Source organism: Sus scrofa, chromosome 10, assembly GCF_054392235.1.
Source record: "Sus scrofa isolate SSC_HxYL_T2T_F1_AM1 chromosome 10, Sscrofa_HxYL_maternal_Yorkshire_Landrace_v2.0, whole genome shotgun sequence".
NCBI lineage: Eukaryota > Metazoa > Chordata > Mammalia > Artiodactyla > Suidae > Sus > Sus scrofa.
Window position 1 is genome coordinate 86,836,336 of NC_139392.1, and position 21,325 is coordinate 86,857,660.

General features: G+C 53.9%; 1 protein-coding gene across 3 annotated transcripts; it reads right to left on the reverse strand.

Moving 5' to 3' along the window:
* Positions 1 to 51: 51 nt before the first annotated feature.
* ECHDC3 (enoyl-CoA hydratase domain containing 3) lies at positions 52 to 21,325 on the reverse strand. 3 transcript variants are annotated; one of them, XR_014818111.1, is made up of 5 exons: positions 20,959 to 21,325; positions 16,121 to 16,242; positions 13,812 to 13,909; positions 9,114 to 10,659; positions 52 to 3,676 (listed from the first exon to the last, which is right to left on the reverse strand). XR_014818111.1 is itself a non-coding variant. In XM_005668202.4 (5 exons), exons 1-5 carry the CDS (start codon positions 21,123 to 21,125, stop codon positions 3,365 to 3,367), a joined length of 900 nt encoding a protein of 299 aa, XP_005668259.4. In that variant the 5' UTR covers positions 21,126 to 21,325; the 3' UTR covers positions 52 to 3,364. The 3 variants fall into 3 exon arrangements, 2 of the variants coding, with proteins under 2 accessions (XP_005668259.4, XP_084836667.1); XM_005668202.4 differs by having other exon boundaries at positions 9,114 to 9,314; XM_084980541.1 differs by having other exon boundaries at positions 9,114 to 9,314; positions 13,812 to 14,242; positions 15,895 to 16,242.

The window sequence follows — 21,325 nt, forward strand, 5'->3', positions numbered from 1 at the left end:
TGAAAAATACATCTGGGGCTCCAAAGTATGAAAGAAGAACACTTGCAAGACTGAAATTTCATCTTTTATTTACGGTAACAGGTCAACATCCATGCGGCTGAATTGAGCTCTTGCCTCTTAATGATTGCCAAGAAAGAATAATCATTAGTTAATCAAATATTTTTAAACAATTTAAAAGCAAATAGTCAACCTCTTTCTCTACACAGAAGAATATATAGTGCAGGATGTGGGTGTATCCTGTTTTGTGTGCTGGGTGGGGAGCACCTGGGGCCTATGAAGCCCTGAGAGCTGCTCAAGTGGGTTTTAAGAGGCACCTGAAGTGTTCAAGCCTCCCCTGCCCCCTCCAAGCCAACAACCACAGCCCACAACCCCACCTCAAAGGCCACACTGATTCCCACTTTTAAAACACAGGTACTGCTGGAGAGACACCTGCCATTTCCATCCTAAGGCAGCAGAATCACTCAGAAATCTTTTTTAAATGCATGGTTTGGGCCCCAGAAATCGGAATCTGCAGTAGGCCTGGGGAGGGACCCCGCCAGGCAACACTAGCGCTGTGGTTTTCAGAGGATGGGGAGAGGAAAGGGGGCGCCCAGGCAGGGTTGGGGTGGCCGTCAGTTCCCACAGAGCTCTGCCCACATAGGGTCTTCCCGTGCGAAGGTGCAGGTTCAGAAGGTGCAGGTGTGGCCCCCGTTCTGACTGCTCTTCTGTGTAACCAGGTGTTTGCACTGCTCGCCACCTCTCGGGCAAAAGGCCCGGCCTCTCCGTCTGGAAGAGCGTTTTCTCTGAGCAGAGCTGCCTGTTTCGGGTCTCGGTGCGAGTTTCCAGTCCCGGTTTTGTGGAGTCCGGGACGCCAGATGCAGGAGGACAAGGGGCGCACGGCGTCGTGTCTGCGGGAGGGGACCTGGGTGCTGGAAGAGGCTGGTCACCTGCAGTCCCACGGCAAAGCGGGGACTTGAACGTCTGCGAAGTCGGATCCACACTCTCTCGGACCCCCGGGGGTAAGCAAAGCCGTGTTGCCTTGGCTCTGCCACTTCTGAGTGGCCGGTCTCTCCAGTAATCTTTTTGGTGCAGAGGGAGGAAACCAGGATAGCGGCCGGGGCACGGGACAGAGTCAGGCAGGTCCAAACCCACAGGTGGGTCTGCGCGTGGCCAGTGCCTCGACTTCTCGGAGCCTCGTGTATCCCGGGGGGCAGTGAGCCACTTCTGGGGGCTGCCTGGCAGGGGTCTCAGCTCATTAAACCTCCCGACGGCCCCCACACCCACTGGTGTAAAATCAGTCATTGCTCCTTCTGGTTACATTCTGTGGGGCTCAGGTGAGCCGAGCCGAGCCGGGCGGAAGCAAATGCCCACCGCACTGACCTTCGGGCCCGACTGCTGGTGCCTGGACGGCTGGGCTGAGCTCAGCAAAGCTCCCTGAGGAGTGACGGTGCAGAGGGACAGGGGACCGCCTGAGGCTTCCCGAAGGCAGCCTCGGTGTGCGGTGATGGGTGGGTTTTCTCCCAGCGGAGGAAGCAGGCATGCAAATTAACTCCCAATCTGTACCTGCCCTGGGGATGAGTTATGTGGCGCTTCTGGCTGGGCGGCAGGGTATCCTTCTCGGTTCTTTTCTGCATCGGTGATTATTAGGATTTACGGCGGGTCCCCGTGGGCACGTGGGCTGGGAGGCCCTCGAGGCCTGAGATTTCCTGTGTGGGGCTGTGGTTGTGCAGCTTGCAGAGGAACTGGAAAGCCAGCTTTTGGTTTTCATTTGCCGAATGTATGCGGAGGCTTTGGTAACGTTCCCCAAAGCCCAGAGAGTTTACCACACCCTCTCCTCACCGTGGCAAAGGCCACACGGCCGCTCCCAGGGCGGGCAAACCGGAGGGCCCTGCTGGTGGCGTTCTTTCAGAGCCGATCACGATGGCCCCAGTCCTGGGCAGACTGGCTTGGGACTTCAGCCAGCTGTTTATCAGCGTTATCATAGGAAAAACTCCGCAGGCGGTCGGGCGGCAGTCAGATCCGACCGTGAGCTGGCAGAGGTCTCCAGCAGGAGCAGCCAGTCCAGCCCTGGGTTCTGGAGAGCTGCACGGGGCAGGAGTCGGGCAGCCGGCTTCATGGGGCACACAGAGCCTGAGCCTCATTCTCCCGGGTCTCAACCACCCCCTGTAAGCGGGAGGTGGTGGTGGGGGCGCTGGTTCCAGTGGGGCTCACTGAGAAGGTATGTGTCCAGGGAACGCTGGCTCCCGTGATCTTTCTAATTTCAGGCTCCTCCTTTCCAAAAAACCACTCTTTTCCACCTTTCTAAACTCTGGCAAAGAAAAAGAAAAAGCCAGCCTCAATAGAAACCCACTGGGTGACCCCCCTTCCAGGGGCCACGGGCCCCAGGGATCAGAATGAGAACCACCCGGCAGACATGGCTCTCTATCTCTGGTACTCATTGCATTTGGAGCAAATTCTTCTCATAGGTGTTTTGTTTGTTTGTTTGTTTAAAAAAAAAAAAAAAAAGCCTTAAAAACTGATCAGCCCCAGGTGTGAGCTGGTGGACACGAGATTGCGGGCATTTCTGGGACCTAATTGGACCGGAAGTGAGAAAGCGAGATACTCGCTGTCAGGGATCTCGGGTGTCTGCTGCTAGTTTGGATTCTCTGCCAGAAGCTGAGCAGGGATGGAAGTGTGTCCGGAGCAGGTGACTCTTTGTGGCTGGAAGGGGTTGTTCCGTGTTCCTCCCTCCTCCCCCGGAGCCCCTGCCCTCAGGTTCAGCCCAGGGTCCGCGCCCGGGAGGGACCCTCCCCCCTGGATGTCCATGGGTACAGGCATCGAAGGCTTCGCTGACGTCCTTCTCTCAGCCAGCTTAGTCTCTCTAAACAGGTCATCTTTAAAAGTCACGTAAGATTATCCCAAAGCCACAGGCAGGGTTACTTCTCGATAGAATCCAGGCGATTTTCAGAGCGGAGGTCTGAGGCCTTTGCCCTGTCCTGGGCGCGGGCACTGCCTCCACCTTGGGAGCCTCCTGTCACTGAGTCAGCCCAAGTCCTTCCATTTGGCCCCACATCACCACCACCTTCTCCCCTGGGGGTGTCCCCTTGGCCACGGTCGTGGGTGGGAGCACCTCGCCCCCGCTTCCTCAGGCAGCTGGCTCAGCAGAGGTGCCCGGGGACCATCCCCTAAGGCAGCCCCTGACTCTCCAGCCACCCTCTCCCCAGGCAGTCGTGGCTCTTCGTACGGACCATGGGCATCCACAGCATCACCAAGGCTGTAAGGCAGGCAGACCGTGACAGTCACAAGGCAGCGGTGGCGGTGTTGGGGGTCCGAAGGCAGCGAAGGGGAGGGGTCCTGAGCACCGCCCTCTGGGCTCAGGGGCTCCCAGCTCCCCTGATGAGGCTGCTCAGTGTGACCAGACTGGGTCCCTCTTTTGGAGGAAGGCCTGGATCCCCTCCTGCGCGTCAGGCAGGCCCAGGTTGTCCACCATGGTCTGGGAGGCCAGGTGGTAGGCCGTCCTGAGGTCCTGGGCCAGCTGCCTGTAGAAGGCGGCTTTGCCCAGCGACAGCACGGGCCGGCTCAGCGAGGCCACCTTCCTCGCTATCCGCATGGTCTCCTCCTCCAGCCGCTCCTCGGGCACCACCCGGCTCAGCAGCCCGTGGAGCAGGGCCTCCTGCGCAGACATGGGCTCCCCGGTGAAGAGCATCTCCAAGGCCACCTGCAGGAGAGACGGGGGTTCTCAGGGCTGTCCTGGGACCCAGTGCCCCCCGAGCACCTCCCACCCAGTTCACTCGGCAGAGACTCGACTCATGGGTATCTGGACTCCCAACAGCCTGTGGAATAGTTACTGATGAGTGATTTAAGAAATGGATGGACGGGAGCTCCCGTCGTAGCTCGGCAGGTTAGGAACCTGACTAGTATCCACGACGAGGTGGGTTCAGTCCCTGGCTTCGCTCAGTGGGTCAAGGATCTGGTGTTGCCCTGAGCTGTGGTGTAGGTCGCAGATGTGGCTCGGATCTGGCGTTGCTGTGGCTGTGGTGTAGGCCGGCAGGTGTAGCTCTGATTTGACCCCTGTCCTGGGAACCTCCATATGCCGTGGGTGTGGCCTTGAAAAAAAAGAAAAAAAGGAACTGGATCGATGGAAGCCAGCAGTGCGGCAGAAGTGATGCCGCAGTCTTCAGAGGCTGGGTCAGGTGACATGTGTCCAGTGGCCTTGGAGGCCAGCGCCGTGCTGTGAGGAGGCCCAGGCCACACCTCGGGCTGTGCTGTGTGCCGCTGACCCGCCGCTGAGAGGCGGCCTCAACAGGCAGGTGTGGGAGTGAACAAGCCCTCAGATGACTGTCCCCAGCTGTCACTCTCCCGTGCCCGGCTCTTCCCGGCTGAGACCATGGGCACTTTCCTCCCTGAGCCCTGTCCACGTTGCAGGTTCATGAGCTGAACAAATGCCTGTTGCTGTTTGGAGCCACTGAGCTGGGGGTGGTCGTGCGGTCCTGGATGCCGGGCTAGCTGCATGTGAGCTTGGGAGTCGCTAGCGTTCAGATCTTGGACTCGTAACCTAAGCCCTCTTCCCTCTTTTGGACCAGCCCAGTTTCCCGTGTGCGGGGCTGTCCTGTGCTCTGTAGGATGTTTGTGGCCTCTCTGATCTCTGTCTACTGGTGCCAGCAGTGCCCCTGCCCAACTTGGGACCATTGAGGCATCGCCAATGCTGCTCCGCGGTGGAAGCGACTGACTAAGGGGGTTTTGTCCCTCATGAGAAGAGACTGCATCATCCAGGGCCTGGACTTTGGCAGAGAAGGAGGGGCCAGGAGGCAGGGCGGAGGCCTCCTGCCATCGCAGCACAGACGTGACACAACTGGAGGGACCAGGGGCAAGGTGACGGCAGCCCTGTTTTCTTCTCTGCACAGTTCGGGAGAGGACTTAAGCCCCCATGCTGCCCCTTTGGACATTTCATGGTGACCTGTTGGAGGCAGTGGCAATAGCTGTCCGTGGGTCACTTCAGGGATGATGCTGTAGCTGCCCAGACACAGCATCGTCACTGCGAGGCATGTCTGAAGCACCTGTTTGAACGTGGAGCTAAAAACTGGTGCCGTCGGTTTAGGGCTGTTCAGTAAGATGTCACTGAACACTCCCAGTGAGGCCCAGCGCAGGGCAGAGGACGGGGGTCCAATCTGGGGGAGCGGCAAGGGAACCCCAGCGTCGCCCCCGTCCTGGGCGCTGGGTTCCTGGCCGGCCTTCTGCTTCCTGCGCGATCCCGGCCAGTTCACACCCGACTCTGGCCTCAGCGTCCTTATCTGCCTGGTGGGTTAAGGCTATTTCGCGCTATCCCGATTCACAGGGTTTGAACCCGGCAGAACAGATAACAGAGGCACTCCCTGAGAAAAAGAAAGCCTATTTCATAGCAAACCAGCGCGATCTTGACTCGCTGTTGAGTTTCCCCCGAACCTTCAGGTGGGAGAAGACGATGCCTCCGCTCGCCCTTGCCCGTAACTAACCTAGGACGCCTTACAGGGCGGCGCCTCCTCGGCCCTAACACAAGGCCATGATTTTACACTTCCTCTTCCTGGAATATTTGCAGTAAAGCCACAGGCGCTTGCGGCCCAGCCTGGCCCCCGAGGCTGACCCCTGGAGTCAGCTGTCCCCAGAGTCTAATCCCAGACTGGCCACTTACTAACCACCGGGCCTTCAGGGGGCAGTTTAATCCCTCCGAGTCTGTTTCCTCAGCATCCGAAAACCTGGGAGTAAAGACCCCTTTCTCCTGCAGAACTGTGAAGGTTCGAGAAATCTGTGTAAAACTTACACCTCAGAGCTGGGCACTCAGAAGGCGCCTAATAAATGCAGTGACTGTTCCTAACAGACTTTTTCTCCTGTAAATCTGTGATGGTCTCCAGCCTTGGCTTTAAGTATCATGGCCCCAATTATGCAAAGCAGAGGGGTCTCTGGGATCCCTCAAGTTTCCTGCAGGCCAGGAACTGGCTGGTGGCGGTCAGCCTTTGGCCTGGGCTGGCTTAGCTGGGAATCGTGCGGTCAGTCGCCGAGACCCCAGCGCCCCCGTGAGGGGGCCTGTTGAGCTACATGCCACTGATGGGGCTGCCTGTGGCACGTTAACCCGTTAACATGCAGATTTTGACGTGGTCGCCAATGGGGGTGGGGGGTGCCGCTGAGACCCCCGTTTCCCAGGCTCCTTGGTGACCTGCACACAGCCTGGGTTCCAAGGCTTTCACTTAACACGATGTGCAGCCTGGAGGTTCTACTCTGACCTAATCAGACGATGAGGAGCTGGGATTCCCCAGATGCACAGTTGCTGTGGGTGAACAGGGGGAATATGACTGCCTCCGGTCTTGCGGGTACCGGTCTTGCGGGCTGGGCAAGGCCAGGTCTGGGAAGGGAGTAGCTGTGCCGGGCAGGTTGTTTATTTGGTGCCATGAGGTTGCATATTTAGGTCACACTGGGGGAAGGGGGTACTTTCCACTTTTCATGCCTGGGCTCAGGTTTCCTGGCCATCATTTCTGGTCCCAGTAGACAAAAGGCAGCATTCTGGGCACAGCTGAGCAGTTCCCTACAGTGACCAGCAGAGGGCACTAGTGACCCACTCTTGCAGCCTTAGCTGGTGTGAGGGGCGGTGCTTCTGGACCAGGCCTGTTTCCAAAGGCACCTGCTTGGAGTTTTTTTTATATTCTTTTTTGAAATTCCTTTCCATTATGGATTATCCCAGGATATTGGACATAGTTCCCTGTGCTGTACAGTAGGACCTCATTGCTTATTCGTTCTAAATGTAATAGTTTGCATCTACTAACCCCAAACTCCCAGGCCATCCCTCCCCCTCGCCCCTCCCCGCTTGGCAACCACAAGTCTGTTCTCTATGTCTGTGAGTCTGTTTCTGTTTTGCAGATAGGTTTGTTTGTGTCGTATTATAGATTTCACATGTAAGTGATATCACATGGTATTTATCTTTCTGATTTAGCATGATAATCTCTAGTTGTATCCATGCTGCTGTGACTGGCATTATTTCATTCTTTATGGCTGAGCAGGATTCCACTGGGTATATGCACACCTTCTTAATTCATTTGTCTGTCAGTGGACATTTGGGCTGCTTCCATGTCTTGGCTATTGTGAATAGTGCTGCTATGAACATATGGGTACATGCGCCTTTTTGAATTATAGTTTTGTCTGGATATATGTCCAGGAGTGGGACTGCTGGATCATATGGTAATTCTATATTTAGTTTTTAAGGAACCTCCATACTGTTCTCCATAGTGGTTGAACCAGTTTACACTCCCACCAACAGAGAAGGAGGGTTCGCTTTTCTCCACACGCTCTTCGGCGTTTGTTATTTGTAGATTTATTATTTATTATTTGTAGATGGCCATTCTGACTGGAGTGAGGTGGTACCTCCTGGCAGTTTTGATTTGCATTGCTCTAATAATTACTGATGCTGAGCATCTTTTCAAAGGCACCTGCTGGTTTTGCTTCTGGGTGGATGCCCAGGGACAGGTGCCCGTTACCCACACACAGTGGGAGAGGGCATGTGTGTGGATGTGTCCCTGTAGGTGCCACCAAGCACTAACTGTTGTGTCCTGGTTAGGTTTAGATTTTTGTGAATCCTTAGTTTTCCACCTAGTGGGAGCCTTGCAGGTGAGATTTAGGCGAATGGTTCTGAGAACTGGGCTTTCTGGGAATTTAAGGCCTGTTTTGTCACATTTCTCCCCTATTTCTTCTCGAAAATGAATTTTAAAATGGACACGTGATACAATGTGTAAGTTCCTAGGACTCAGTTATAAGCCTTGATTTTAAAAATTTGTTTTGAGAAAGAATAGATTCTTGTCCTGACAGGAGGGCTGATTAACGGTTTCAAATGCCTTAACATGGAACCTTCCAGAATGTCATCAAGTATTCAAGATGAGCAGTGGGCAGGCAGGCCAAGCAGCCAGCCACCTTTAATGCGCAAAAGGCCTTGAGGTTTGCACCGTTATGAGAGAGTTGATTCACAAAGTTATTGCCAGATCTTATGATACATTTAACGTCCTGGCACTGAGTAAGGCTTAAGAGGTAATGTGCTGAATGAATAGATAACATTTAAGGTAAATGTATATCCTGACAGGATCCAGACACCCCAAGTCTTAGGACAGTGGAGCAAGCTGCTGTGTTTTGAGGGTCACCATTTCCAACGGGGAGCCCACGTTCAGCTGGTTCTCATAAGTGTGCATGTTTGTAGGTGTCTATTGTCAGAATTTCCTCATAAGCACACGTTTCCGTAGAAACTAATGAGGAGGCATGAAAAGCAGGTGTGCTTCCCTGAACCCCTGAGTCTGGCGGCTTGATTGCTCTTGGGTCTCGTTTCTTTTGTGCCTTAGGTGTTTGAGCAATTGCTAATTTTCCTAGTTGATGCTACAATGGATGGAATATTCTAGAAAGCACTTTAGGTTCCCTATTTGGTATAACTTTGCCCCCCACTTTAAAAACAGATTTCCAACTGAGAAGGAGGATGTATTTTTCTAGAACAAGGCAACAATTGGTTTCCACTTAGGAGATGTTCAGGAAACATTCTTTGCTGATGCAGGAGGGAACTTGGTGAGGAAAACGGAACACACTCTGGTTAACAACCACACGACCCTGGCGACACAGCGCCTGCTGGAGTCAATTCAACACCCCTGTGCAGGATATTCCTAAACACCAGAAACCTGACACACTCAGGGTATCAGCTCCTTGCAGTCTGTTCTGGAACGAGACAGACTGCTGGCAAATAGTTAAGCCAGTGACACAGTGTCCTGGCCCCTTGATGCTGGCCTATGTCACCATGCTCTTGTATCTCACGGGCAACAAAGCGGTGTCTCAATTACATTCCAAATAAGATTGCAACAAACAAACAAACAAACTGTGTGCCTTTATGAAAGCAAAGCAAATCTCAAAACCTACCCAGCTGGACTGAGGGTCGGGCAAGAGTGAAACGCAGTGATTTCCAAATGGAAGGCCCCTGCGAGAAGCCCAAGAGGAGCAGGCCACTCCCTCCCAACACAAGACATTAGCGCATCCGGCCAGCTCTGCTGTGGGCAGAACGTCCTGAATCAAATGGTACTTTCAACAAGAAAGTTCTGGAACCGACCGTCATGGGTACTGGAGGATCACAGCTATCGAGGGGTTGCAGGGGATTCAGTTACCTTCCTCGGCAGCGCTCTCCCCACGGCCACCCCGGGGGTGGAGCAGAAGAGCCCGATGGTCACGCCTGGTGTGGCAAAGGAGGACTTGTCACTTGCCACGGCAATGTCACAGCTGGCCACCAGCTGACAGCCGGCGGCGGTGGCCAAGCCGTTCACCATGGCAATGATGGGGACCGGGTGGTTCTGGATCAGCATCATGACCTAAGGAGCAAGCACACTGTTTTACGTGACTTTACCATTTTCAGGGCCCTTTTCATAGACACCCCTGTATCAGATTCAGTGACAAGATGCAAAGTGAACTAACTTGCATTAACATAGCACCTGTGAGCCAGGCTGTACCACTGGGTCTTCCTGAGATCCTGGAGGAAGGAACCAGGACGTCAAGGCTCATGGAGGAAGGGACCCCCTAAGGCCACCGGGTCGAGGGTGGCTGTAGGGTCTGAGTCGCCTCCGAATGATGCCAGGCCCCTGGTCTGTCCACCCAGCACATCTGCGAGGATGTCTCCTCAGCTGCTCCCCGAGTAACCCTGCAGGAGGCAAGGGCTGCCCTGACCTCTGGGGACCAAGCGGTTCTGTTCCGATGGCGCCTGCGTGCAGCTCTCCCGTTAAGAGTCTGCAAACTGGTGTTGGGTCCTCCTTGAAAAATCAAGGTGGGCAGGGGGCTGGGAGGCAATTTCTTCAGTAAGCACGTCTCCAGTTACCACCACGGTTACTCTCTCAGTTCTGTTAAAATGGGGGGGGGAACCCCCGCTGTCATCAAAATGCAGTTCCTAAGACAGAGCCACCTGCACGGAGCGGGGAGTCAGGAACTGGCTCGTGTGAGACCCCCTCCCCCATGTCTCTACAACTTTAACTTATTTTTTTGCAGCTGATGAAATAACTTGGCTGATTTCTCCATTTTTCTCCCTGACACGCTAAACAGATTGTGTTGCTATGGTAACTCTGGTGTATAAATGGTTGCCCTTGACTCTGGTGGGAGGGAGGGGGGGGCGGGGAAGGGGGACCGGCATCTGGGCTCGCCTCCTGCGCGGCGACTCCAAGAAAAACGACCTTCAGGGAGTCCAAGATTTGGCCTGAGAAACTCACCTTCTGTGCTCACGAACCTTTGGTGTTTGCCAGCTTTATTACAAAAGGACCAGTTACATTCTTAAGGATATCACAGCCTTGACTTTCAGTTCGTGCTAATGACCTTCCCCCAGAAAATTCACACGGATGTACCCGCGCCCCAAACTGCTGGTGGGCTTAGGGGTGCGTGCGTGGGTGAGGACGGGGTGGTGAGGACTGCTTCTCGGGGGGCTGCAGGAGCAAAAGCAGAGGATGCCCAGAGCGTCTGAGGTCTTATTGCGGAGGCAGGAAAGATGGTTTCAGCTCTAAGTGTCATCTGTCACCGATCAACCCAAGGTCTGAAAAGTCAGGTGGCTGTGGCTGGGGTTGCACAGTCTGTCCCCTGTCTGTCACCCGGGGAGGGCTGGTGGGAAAGGCTCAGGCAATCCCCTGAATCACCCACATCAGCGCTATCCACACCTTCCATCCTGGAATACTGTTCCTAAGAGAGAATCGGAAACAGGGCAACAAGCTGCCTGCACGAAGACGTTCACCAGGTCATTACTTCATAAGAGTAAAAACTACAAACAATGTCACTATATAAAAATAAGTAAACGGGCCGTGGGAACTAAACTGCATCCCTGCCATGGAATGCCGCATTCTCATTCCAATGACATTTTCCAGGAGAAGCATCAGCAGGTCTGGGGCGAGGCTGCTGGGGGCTGACACCCTGTCTACCGCTAACGTGCTGCCTATCCGTCAGTCTTCACGTCTGTAAAATGGGTATGGTTATAGTAGCAGCCTTCCAGAACATGAGGTTTACATGCGGTAACATGTCTAACGTTCTCAGAATATTACCCGGCACACAGCATTCAATGCTATAATCATTTATACAATTATACTGCATAATAGCACCCATGCAGAATTATTCAAACAAGTGGGTATACATGGCAAAGGCTTCAAAAGAAATATATAAAATATTAATTACAGTTCTCTCTGGATGGTATGATCACGGCATAGTATCAGTAATTTATTTGTCTTCCTTCTAGATTTTCCAAATTTTCTGTAATAAGTATGATTACTTTTATAATTAAAAAATATTTTCAATAACATTAGCGAGCGATTCAGAAAAGACAGAGGAGGAGTTCCCATCATGGCTCAGTGGAAACGAATCTAACACCCATGAGGACGCATGTTCGATCCCTGGCCTTGCTCAGTGGGTTAAGGATCTGGTGTTGCTGTGGCTGTGGTGTAGGCCAGCAGCGACAGCTCCGATTTGACCTCTAGCCTGGAACCTCCACATGCTGCAGATGCGGCCCTAGAAAAGACGAAAGAAAGAAAAGAAAGAAAGGAAGGAAGGAAGGAGGGAAGGAAAAGACAGGGGAACCTAGCTAACACACAAGCTGGGTCACCAATCCCTTGATCATCACGAATGATCATTCCTCCAATTCACCTGAACTCAGTACATGTTTTGGTCCTGGCTGCTCCAAAATGGGACATAAATTTAACTGCCCCAGCCTCACTGAACCACATCTGGGAGGGTCCCACGTTGGTTCCCAAAGCCAGCGGCCTTGTTCCGCTTGTCAGTGGGTGTGAGGAGGAGGGAAGACTCTTCCTGGACCAGGGTTTCACCTTCAAGCTTGAACAGGACAAAAGAAGAGAGAGGGGGCTGGTCTCCAGTGAAGGCCCTGCTCAGCCTGCAGAAGGCGCCCCCTTCCTGACCTGTAAACAATCAACCATCATGTCGCCCTTGCGTAGGGTCTGAATCTGCTATAGCTTTCAGATGCGGAGCCAGTCCAGAACTCGCTTCCTTTCCACCATCGCCTGTTCTCGTGTGTGAACTGGACAGGGAACCGTCTAGCTCATCCCGCCCCAGTCTGCCTGCTGAGCACCCTTGGCACTGACATCCTGCACAAGGTCACGGCGCTCCTATTTACCAGGGCAACCTGATTTTCTGGGACAAAGGATTAAAGAAATCAGTGCACGTTCCCTCCTACGTTACTACGGCAGGGCAAGGTGCTGTTTGCGTCTTTTTACGTGACCTGGAGGTATCCATGGGGTGGGAGCTTCCAGGAAACCTGGCATTTGTTCTTGGAAGGAGCTCGGCTCCCCTGTGGGCCTTTGCTAACCGTTCACATCTCGGGTCACGGAGACGGCACGCACAGCGATCAAAGCGGGCCTTCAGGGAGGATTGAAGGGGCTTTGCTGGTTCTCTTTGATGATTTTATATTTTGACCAAACTTGTAGAAAAATAACTTTTAAAGCACCAAGTCCTGGCAAACACAAGAGCGGGATGTCCCCTAAACATCACTCATGTGAAACAAAAGACCAAGTCTAGGCTCTGGCTTGCTTCCGCTGCTCCATGAAGTCAGGTCAGTCCTCCACGAAAGGAGACGACGAGAACCTGCTCTCCTTAGAGGTTGCTGGAAGGGCAAGGAACGCGAGAATGTACCCCGATCACTTCCTGTTCCCCTCTCCGATGCTCGCCTCTGTCTGGGGGATGTTGAAGGTATTTGTCGGTATTTGCGACTCATTAATGACCCAAGAGATGAACGAGGAACTCGGTGTATGACGGAGAAGTCGGGGCAGTGACTTAGGGTCAGGCTATGGAACTGCTCGCTCTGTCTTCCTTCTCAACTACCTTTCCAGTTTCAGGTTCACTGGAAATGCTTTGTTCCTTCTATTTCCCTCAATATCTCGCAAGTATTATGCTTATAGCAGGTGCTCCACAAATACTTATTAAATGAACGATGTGTGACTTAAAGTTGGATTCTGTATTCAACCTTTGATTATCCAGGTTGATCTGATACATTTACGAGTCATCGCAAACGTAGCTTCTTCCTGCTCTGTATCCGTGGTCCATTCCTCTCCTTAGTATGGTTAGAGAGACAGAAGGGGAGAAGAGGTGAAAAGTGAAGAGGCTAATTTTCCTACTTGGAGGCAGTGCTTATAAAAGTTAGTTGAAAGAAGGGTTTGAAGATAATTTTAGGAGTTCCCACTGTGGCTCAGCAGGTTAAGAACATGACACAATGTCTGTGAGGATGCAGGTTTGATCCCTGGCCGTGCTCAGTGGGTTAAGGATCTGGCATGCACAAGCTATGGCACAGGTCCCAGATGCGGCTCGGATCTGGCGTGGCTGTGGCTGTGGCTGTGGCTGTGGTGTAGGCCAACAGTTGCAGCTCTGATTCAGCCTCTAGCCTGGGAACTTCCATATGCCTCAGGTATGGCCTTAAAAAAAAAAAAAAAAAAAAGAAAATAATTTTAAAAACCATTGATGTTATGAATGCTCTCTTTCCCATTGACAGAGTTGTTTAAGCTTAAAATGAAAACTTTTTAATCTTCTTAGTTCTACCCTTTACCTCTTACTTAAGACCCGGAGACCAAGACACGCCCCCACCAGGTAGAGACAGCAACTCAGCATATGCTTTAGTTTCTTTGGCCTGTGACAAGGTCAAATGCAAACCACGGCACTTCCAAAGTCTAAAGCACACAGCTGCTTGGATGCAGGGTTCGGCAATGACCGCAGAGGTTTGAGTCGTTCTGCAGGGTTACGTCTCACAGCAAAAAAGCTTAGCTGTAAACCGGAAGCCTAATCTGATATTTAGCAGAGTTCTGGTGCCCGGGCTGGCCATGTCGACCGCCCCCCCAGCTTACCTCAGAACAGGCTCGAAATACTTCAGTGTGATAATCCGGGCCTTGCTCCGCCGTCAGTTCCTTTAAATCATGCCCAGAGGAAAACACAGGCCCCTCGGCTGCAGGGGTTTCCAGGCGAGGAAAGAAAAGACAAAGACGTGAGGAGCCAGAGCTGGGACGGTCCCTTCCTCATCCACCGGCTCACCATCGGGAGTGGCCAGGCCGGTGGCTGCTCAGAGAAAGTGGGCGGCCTGGAGTTCCCATTGTGGCTCAGTGGTTAACGAAGCCGACTAGGAACCATGAGGTCGCAGGTTCGATCCCTGGCCTTGCTCAGTGGGTTAAGGATCCGGCGTTGCCATGAACTGTGGTGTAGGTGGTGGATGCGGTTCGGATCCAGCATTGCTGTGGCTCTGGCATAGGCCGGTGGCTACAGCTCCGATTCAACCCCTAGTCTGGGAACCTCCATATGCCACGGGGAGCAGCCCTAGAAAAGGCAAAAAGACAAAAAAAAAAAAAAAAAAAAAAAAAAAGAAAGTGGACGGCCTGATTTTGATCAGAAGGACTCCCGTTTGCCGGAAAAGCGACGGCCAGTGTTTTGGGATGACAAGGCAGGCTGAGGTGTCTGTTCTCTAAAAGGTCCCTGGTGGAAACCCTTGCAGACACGCCATTCCAAAGGGGAGAAGGCCCGCAGCCAAGGCAACTGCTCTTTTTTCAGACCTGAACCTCTGGCCTCACCCTTTCATCTTTGGACTCGGCCTGGCCTGAGTATACCGGCCCCCTGTGACCCACCAGGCCTTCAGCGGCGCCTCTGTCCTTTAGTCCACAGACGGCAGCCCCCACAGGGCTGGAATCAGGAAGGTCAGAGCCCGAAGGGAGTCCCTTTGCTTTGTGATCGAGGGATGTGAGGGTGTGGTCTTGCTGTCACCGTTGCTGTCGTTAACAACTAGCACAAAACGCGATTCCACCGGGGAGCTGACGTTTCCTATTTTCTTTTGCTGCGGTGGCTCCGAAAGGCAGAACTGCTCCCTTTCGACGGGGAGCTGCCTTTTGGAAGCGAGCTACCTCCGCGTTCAGCTTACACCCCTCTGGCTGCGGACCTCTTCTGGTTCCGCTTCTTTTCCCTTCACCACACAAAACAGTTGAAAATGCATATTCAACCACGGATAAGGTCACATTCCCCCGAAACACTGATCCTTAATTTTACAAAAAGCATCACAGAGCGCCCTCTGCATCATGCGTCTGTGGATACTTTAAGATACTGACATTGGGAGCTCTCACTGTGGCTCAGCAGGTTAAGAACCCGACTAGTATCCATGAGGATGAGGGTTCGATCCCTGGCCTTGCTCAGGGGGTTAAGGATCTGGCGCTGCCTCAAGCTGTGGCACAGGTCACAGATACAGCTCAGATCTGGCGTTGCTGTGACTGTGTTGAAAGCTGGCAGCGGTAGCTCTGATTCAACCCCAGGCCTGGGAACTTCCAATGTGCCGAGGGTGTGGCCCTAAAAAGGAAAAAAAATACTGATGTTGCTGTTATTTATACCATTGTCATCACCACCAAATACTATAGTAAGAATTGTTATTGGAAAAAGAGCAAGGAAAGAAAGGGCAAAATACGGCACATTTTCTGGTACTGTTGAAGAAGGTGGCAAGCCTCGGGTAAAGCTTGGTAAGAACTGCAAGACAAACCAATCAGATGCTCTAGCAGCCAGGTCCAGGTCCCAGCCAAGGACGCAGTCTACCAAAAGAATTGGTGATTAAACCCATCGTATAAGGTCCAGGAGGAAATCCATTCTCTGATTTTGATGGAAAAACCAGCATTACCGCATGTGGCCATGTTTCACATCCAACAAAAAGGGAAACACACATATTTTTACTGCACAGTTATCTCTGCCATAATTTCCATGGTTAGGCGTTCCCGTTGTGGCATAGTGGAAACGAATCCAACTAGTATCCATGAGGATACGGGTTCGAGCCCTGGCCTCGCTCCGTAGGTTAAGGATCTGGCGTTGCCATGAGCTGTGGTGTAGGTCACAGACACTGCTTGGATCCCGATGTGGCTGTGGCTGTGGCCAGCAGTTGCAGCTCCAACTAGCCCAGTCCCTAGCCTGGGAACTTCCATATGCTGGAAGGTTCTTAAAAAAAAAAAAAAAGAAATTCCAGTTAATTCTGTGAAGACCAGTTCCTGCCTCTGCACAAGTTTTCCAGAAAGAATTTCTTGTAAAGGAGCTTCAAACAGTTCTCCCCTTAAGTGAGGGAATGCCCCAGTTAAAGAATTTGGAGACACCTCTTCTGGGTTCTGCAAAATACTGAGGATGGACATTGGATAAATACCTGAAATGACAATGACCTTCAGATCTCGGCTTTCGGCGTCATGAAGAAGGTCGCTTTGGAGAGATTTCAGCATCGCCAGTGACAGTGCGTTCCTTCTCTTTGGATTGTTCAGGACAATGCTCCTGGAAGAACGCATAATTACTGGGTTCTGCGCCAGTCAAAAGAAGGGAGGACCCCTGCCACTCCTAATTGTGGAGCTAGTTTTAAAACCCCGGAAGAGAGAGCTGTGGGCACTTAGAGGCCATTGAGAGGGATTGTCAACTGGCTGGAGGGACAGCCAAGTCAAAACACGGGGACCACCTGCACCCGGGGTGGCCTTTTCTCCCTCATCCCTTGATTTGGTTCGCTCTTTCTCCAGGTTCGTGGTCAGAACCATCACTGCAGCAGGAAGGACAGGACAGCAGTTCCAAAATCACAGCCGCCCCAACTGAGCAGCTGCCAGGTTTTTACAAACAAAACCTTCTGGTGGTGGCAGGGGCCAGGGGAATGGGACCCACAGCGCTACCTTCAACTTAACTTCTCTCCAGGGTTCTTTGCAAAGAATCAGGTTCAGGAAGGAGCCAAGAACGAAAATCAGCCCCCAGATTCCCCCCCCCACCCCACCCCACAGAGGAGGTAGGCAGGGTGCAGGTGCCGATATGCACGCATGACAGTATCCCCACCGCGATTCTGCAGTGATTTCTGCTTCTGAGAACAGCGCCGTACGCGAGGAACAAGACAGAACTACAGCAGGAGGGCTTCCCTGGCCCTGATGTCCCCGAAGCTGGCTGTTGAAGGCGCCCCACCCACTGACGGCAATAACCCGTGTTGTCATCTCACCGCCTGCACACAGAAGTGTCTTATTTTTGCTCTTATGAGAAACGGGCGACAAGCCAAACGCCCGATGACTGTTCTGTCTTTTCTGTTTCACATCCGAGTCAGCCCACACGTCTTCTGCCTTCCTCACCCTTTTTCGAATCTGAGAGTCCCGCTGCTGTGTGTCGCCTTGGACCTTCCATAAGAGCCTCTGTGCTGCTCTTTTCTGGGGAGCCCCTTGCGGACTGAATTGACTTTGGTGCAGTAAGAGTAACTGTTTCCTGCGGAATGCCACTTCCGTTTTGCTGCCATCTTCAGGTGGCGGGTCCTTTGGTTTCTCGTGACCAGCTTCTCTACGTATAAGAGTGACTTGCAGCCGATAGGCCGATGGATCTGGAAACCTGTGTTTTGGGGGTGGTGGCGAGAGACTGCTGATCCACCTCCCAATAAAATAACGAGCGTGCTCGCTGTGGCACCTACAAAGCTGCCGGCCCACTGGTGACATACGCTTAAATTACAGTCTAGGGCCTCAGGCAAAAGAGGCCAGCCCTCAAAGGCCCTTGACTGTCCCATTAATCCTTTGGCCTGAGCCTCACACAGCCAGTCAGAGAGCTTGAAATTTCGAGTTCCCTCTTCAACCCAGTGTAACCAGGTTTCTGCTCCTGCCACCCCACTGACACTGTCGCCACCGAGAATCTCCGGACTGCCAGAACCCGATCCAATGGACCTTGTGATCACGCTCGCCTTCTGGAAGCACATGCCTCTTCTCCTGGGTTGTCGGTACTTCTCTGGCCGCTCCTCCTTCTAGCCGCCTGCTCACCCCCAACACCAGCAATCCCCAGAGCTCCCTCTTTTGCCCTCTTCTTTTCTCTACACTCCTCCCGGGCACCTTCACCATGGCCTTGGCATCAGCTACAGCCTCTGTGCTGATGACACCCTGTCTTTGCCCTACTTCAGGCCTCTCTCTGAGCTCTAGATCCACAGGTTCATCTGAATGTCCCCTGGACTCCCGTGGGCATCGTCCCCAGAGACCCAATGGCTCCTCCCCTCTTTGGTCATCTCAGAAAGCCATCTGGGACTGCTGCTGCTCAACGGGTTATTGAGAATCTGAAGTTCCCGTCGTGGCTCAGTGGAAACAAATCTGGCTAGGAACCATGAGGTTGCAGGTTCAGTCCCTGGCCTCGCTCAGTGGGTTAAGGATCTGGCATTGCCATGAGCTGTGGTGAAGGTCGCAGGTGCAGCTCAGATCCTGCGTGGCTGGCTATGGTGTAGGCTGGCAGCTGTAGCTCCGATTAGACCCCTAGCCTGGGAACCTCCATGTGCCACAAGTGCAGCTCTAAAAAAAAAGCCAAAACAAAAAAACAAAAAAAAGAAAAGAGAGAGAGAGAATCCATTGCTCAATTCCTCATTCAACTGGTCTTCAAACCTAGTGGATAATACCTCCTAAAAATCTTGCCTGTTTGAATTCTCCCAGTTCTTGGCATCCTGGTTAAAAATGTGGGATATTTTGCCTGGAGCTTTAACACCCCCCCTTTTTTTAGGGTCACACTCACGAGGAGGTTCCCGGGCTAGGGGTCCAATAGGAGCTACAGCCGCTGGCCGACGCCACAGCCACAGCAATGTAGGATCTGAGCCTTGTCTGTGACCTACACCACAGCTCATGGCAGCACCAGATCCTTAACTCACTGGGCGAGGCCAGGGATGGAACCGGCAACCTCACGGTTCCTAGTTGGATTCGTTTCTGCTGTGCCAAGACGGGAACTCCTAGCACCACCCCTCTTGACAGGGAATCTCTTTAAGAGTGAGGCCCCACCAAGGCAAGTGATAAAAGTGTAAGCTTTCCAGGAGCTCCCATTGTGGCTCAGGGGGTTAAGGACTTGCCATTTCCTCTGTGAGGATGTGGGTTCAAGGCCTGGCCTTGCTCACTGGGTTAAGGATCCGGTGTTGCCACAAGCTGCAGTGCTGCTCTGGCTATGGCGTAGGTTGGCAGCTGCAGTGACCCCTAGCCTGGCAACCTCCATATGCCTGGGGTGTGGCCGTAAAAGAAAAAAAAAAGTGTAAGCTTTCCATTCATGAGGCAAGAGATGGTGCCGCAGATGCCCAGGGAGCTGTCTGAAGGCCACCCTATCGCTGTAAACCCCCAGAAGGCCCATGGGGAGAGACACGGCCAGGTTCACTCAACAACTATCTGCTGAATGAGTGGACAACCAAAAAGAGCATTTCTGCTTCTCGCAGCCAGTTTCACCAAGTGCTGTGGATTTTCATCTCATCCAGTTTTCCGCCGTCTCTTAAACCTGGGTAGTGAGTACCCTGAGATGACAGGACAAGAGCGGGGACAACTTTGGAGGCGGACAGCCCCTTCTCTGACTCCAGCGTTCCTGCCTCCTGGCTGTGTGGCCTCGGACAGGCTGTCACCTCTCTGAACTCATTTCCTCACTGTAAAGTGGGGATAACCTTCTCTTCCTGACGGGCTCTTGGAAGGGTCGGGGGGACAAGTGTGCAGTGCCTGGCACAGTGCCCAGTTCAGAGCTGGCCCTCACTACACGACAGTGTGGTCACCGAGACGAGCGGCTTTGAAAAGCGACACCCACCTAGAGCCTAACCTAGTTAGTTCGTTAACGCTGGCCTCTGGCCTGCTTTCTACTAATCAGTCCCCGGCATTTAGGGGAGGGTTCCAGCATCCTCTTTTCTGATTCACGGGTAACGCTGGAGAACTCAACCACAGGGCCTTCTGTTGGCCACCTCCCAGGCCAGGAGTCAGGCTTCTGACTGGATGGGACCAGATTTGCAGAGGCAGAAGTGCCCATGGAAACGGGCAAGAAGGGCCCCTGCCTGGGCCTGCAGTTTGCAGAGCCCTGCTTGGGCCCTTTTCCAGGAGTGTCCCTCAGGCCAGCAAGGAGGCCCCTGGGGTGATGAGATATTGAGCCTACCTGGATTTCACAACCCTCTTCCAAACCCTGCTCCGGTCACCCGAGACCCTGGAAGTCCCTGGCCCTGCAGGGGGCACCCTTCCGCCCATGGGGTAGCCAAGAGCAGCTGTCTGTAGAGGGTGAGGGATTCAACTAGGGCTGCCCGGGCCAGCTGCAGCCTGTGTGCCAAGCCCCTGGTAGAGCAGTGGGAGGGAGATTAGGGGAGGTGAGGGGGCCGAGCAGAGGTTGGGAAGGAATGAACAAAGCTGCAGGGCAGCAGCTGGCTCTCCACTGCTGTGGGGGAGCTCCCAGGAGCCTGAGGATTGTATATTTAAACACAGCCTTCCTTCCCGGTCTTATGAAGGCCTTCCTGCTTCTCAGGGGAGAAGAAAACGTCTGGCAGTTAGCTTGATTTGTATGTTCTAAATGCTCAAACTGCCCGGTAGGCCTCCTGCTGCACCCTGGGCCTGGCCAGGCAGATGTCAGGGTGAGGCCCACGGGAGCCTGGGGCCCTTTTACCCAAAATCCCACCGTTCAGTTTCAAGTTTGTGTTTGTGTGTTTTTAAAAGGGTTTTAGGCTTGTTGAGCCAAAGGGCCGAGCTCGGTGCCCTGTGCCCTCTGTCCTGTTTATTTACCCGCCTCCTGCGGGCCCTTCTGGGTGAGGGCCAAGGAACAGCTCCGCTAAGCCTGGCCTCGCCTCGGAGCCAGGTCGAGTCTGGGTGGCGCAGAACCTCTATGGAAGGGCTTGCCGCGGTAGGACCACCTGCCAGGCTGCGCACGCTGAGCCCAAGTCCAATGTCGACTTGGCCCAGGGTTTAGAGGAAGTGCTGGCGCCCTTCGAGGCAGCCCCACTTAAATCCTCCGTGTGAGTCCAGCAGGGTCCCAAAGGCCACTGAGCCCAGGCAAGGGGCCTCTCTCAACGCTGCATCCGCGGTTCCCTCCGTGTCCGACTTCCCCGCCTGCCCCGTCGGCTGTGATGGATAAACACGGCTCCGTGGAGGGCGGAGGTGACCGCTGACCTAAACTCCCTGGACTCCTCTCCCCTCTTTTCCCGGTCCCGCCGGCCATGCCCTGGGAACAGCCCCGCACGCCCGCGGGCCGGAGGGCCAGGGCGCCCGGCAGCCCAGCACTGACCTGATGCCGTCCCGCTGCCGCGCGCTGGTGAGTCGCGGCCCCGGCTCCGGCCGCCCGACCCCAGCCGAGCCCCCGCTGCAGAAGCCGGCTGCGAGCGGAGCCCACGGGCCGCGCCGGAGCCAGCCGGGCCCCTTCGCCCCCAAAGCCCGCAAGCCCGAGGCGGCCATGGCGGCCAGTGACGCGCCTGGAGGCCGGACGCCGCCGAGCTCGACGCCGAGGGCCGCGGGCTGGCGCTCGGAGAGGCGTGGGTGAGACTTTCGGGCCGCTGCGCTACGACAGCTCGGGGTCACGGGCGAAACCGGTCGGGGATCCCAGGCCCAGGCTTTGATCCGACTCTTCTCCCAGGCCGGACCCCGCCTCCGTCACC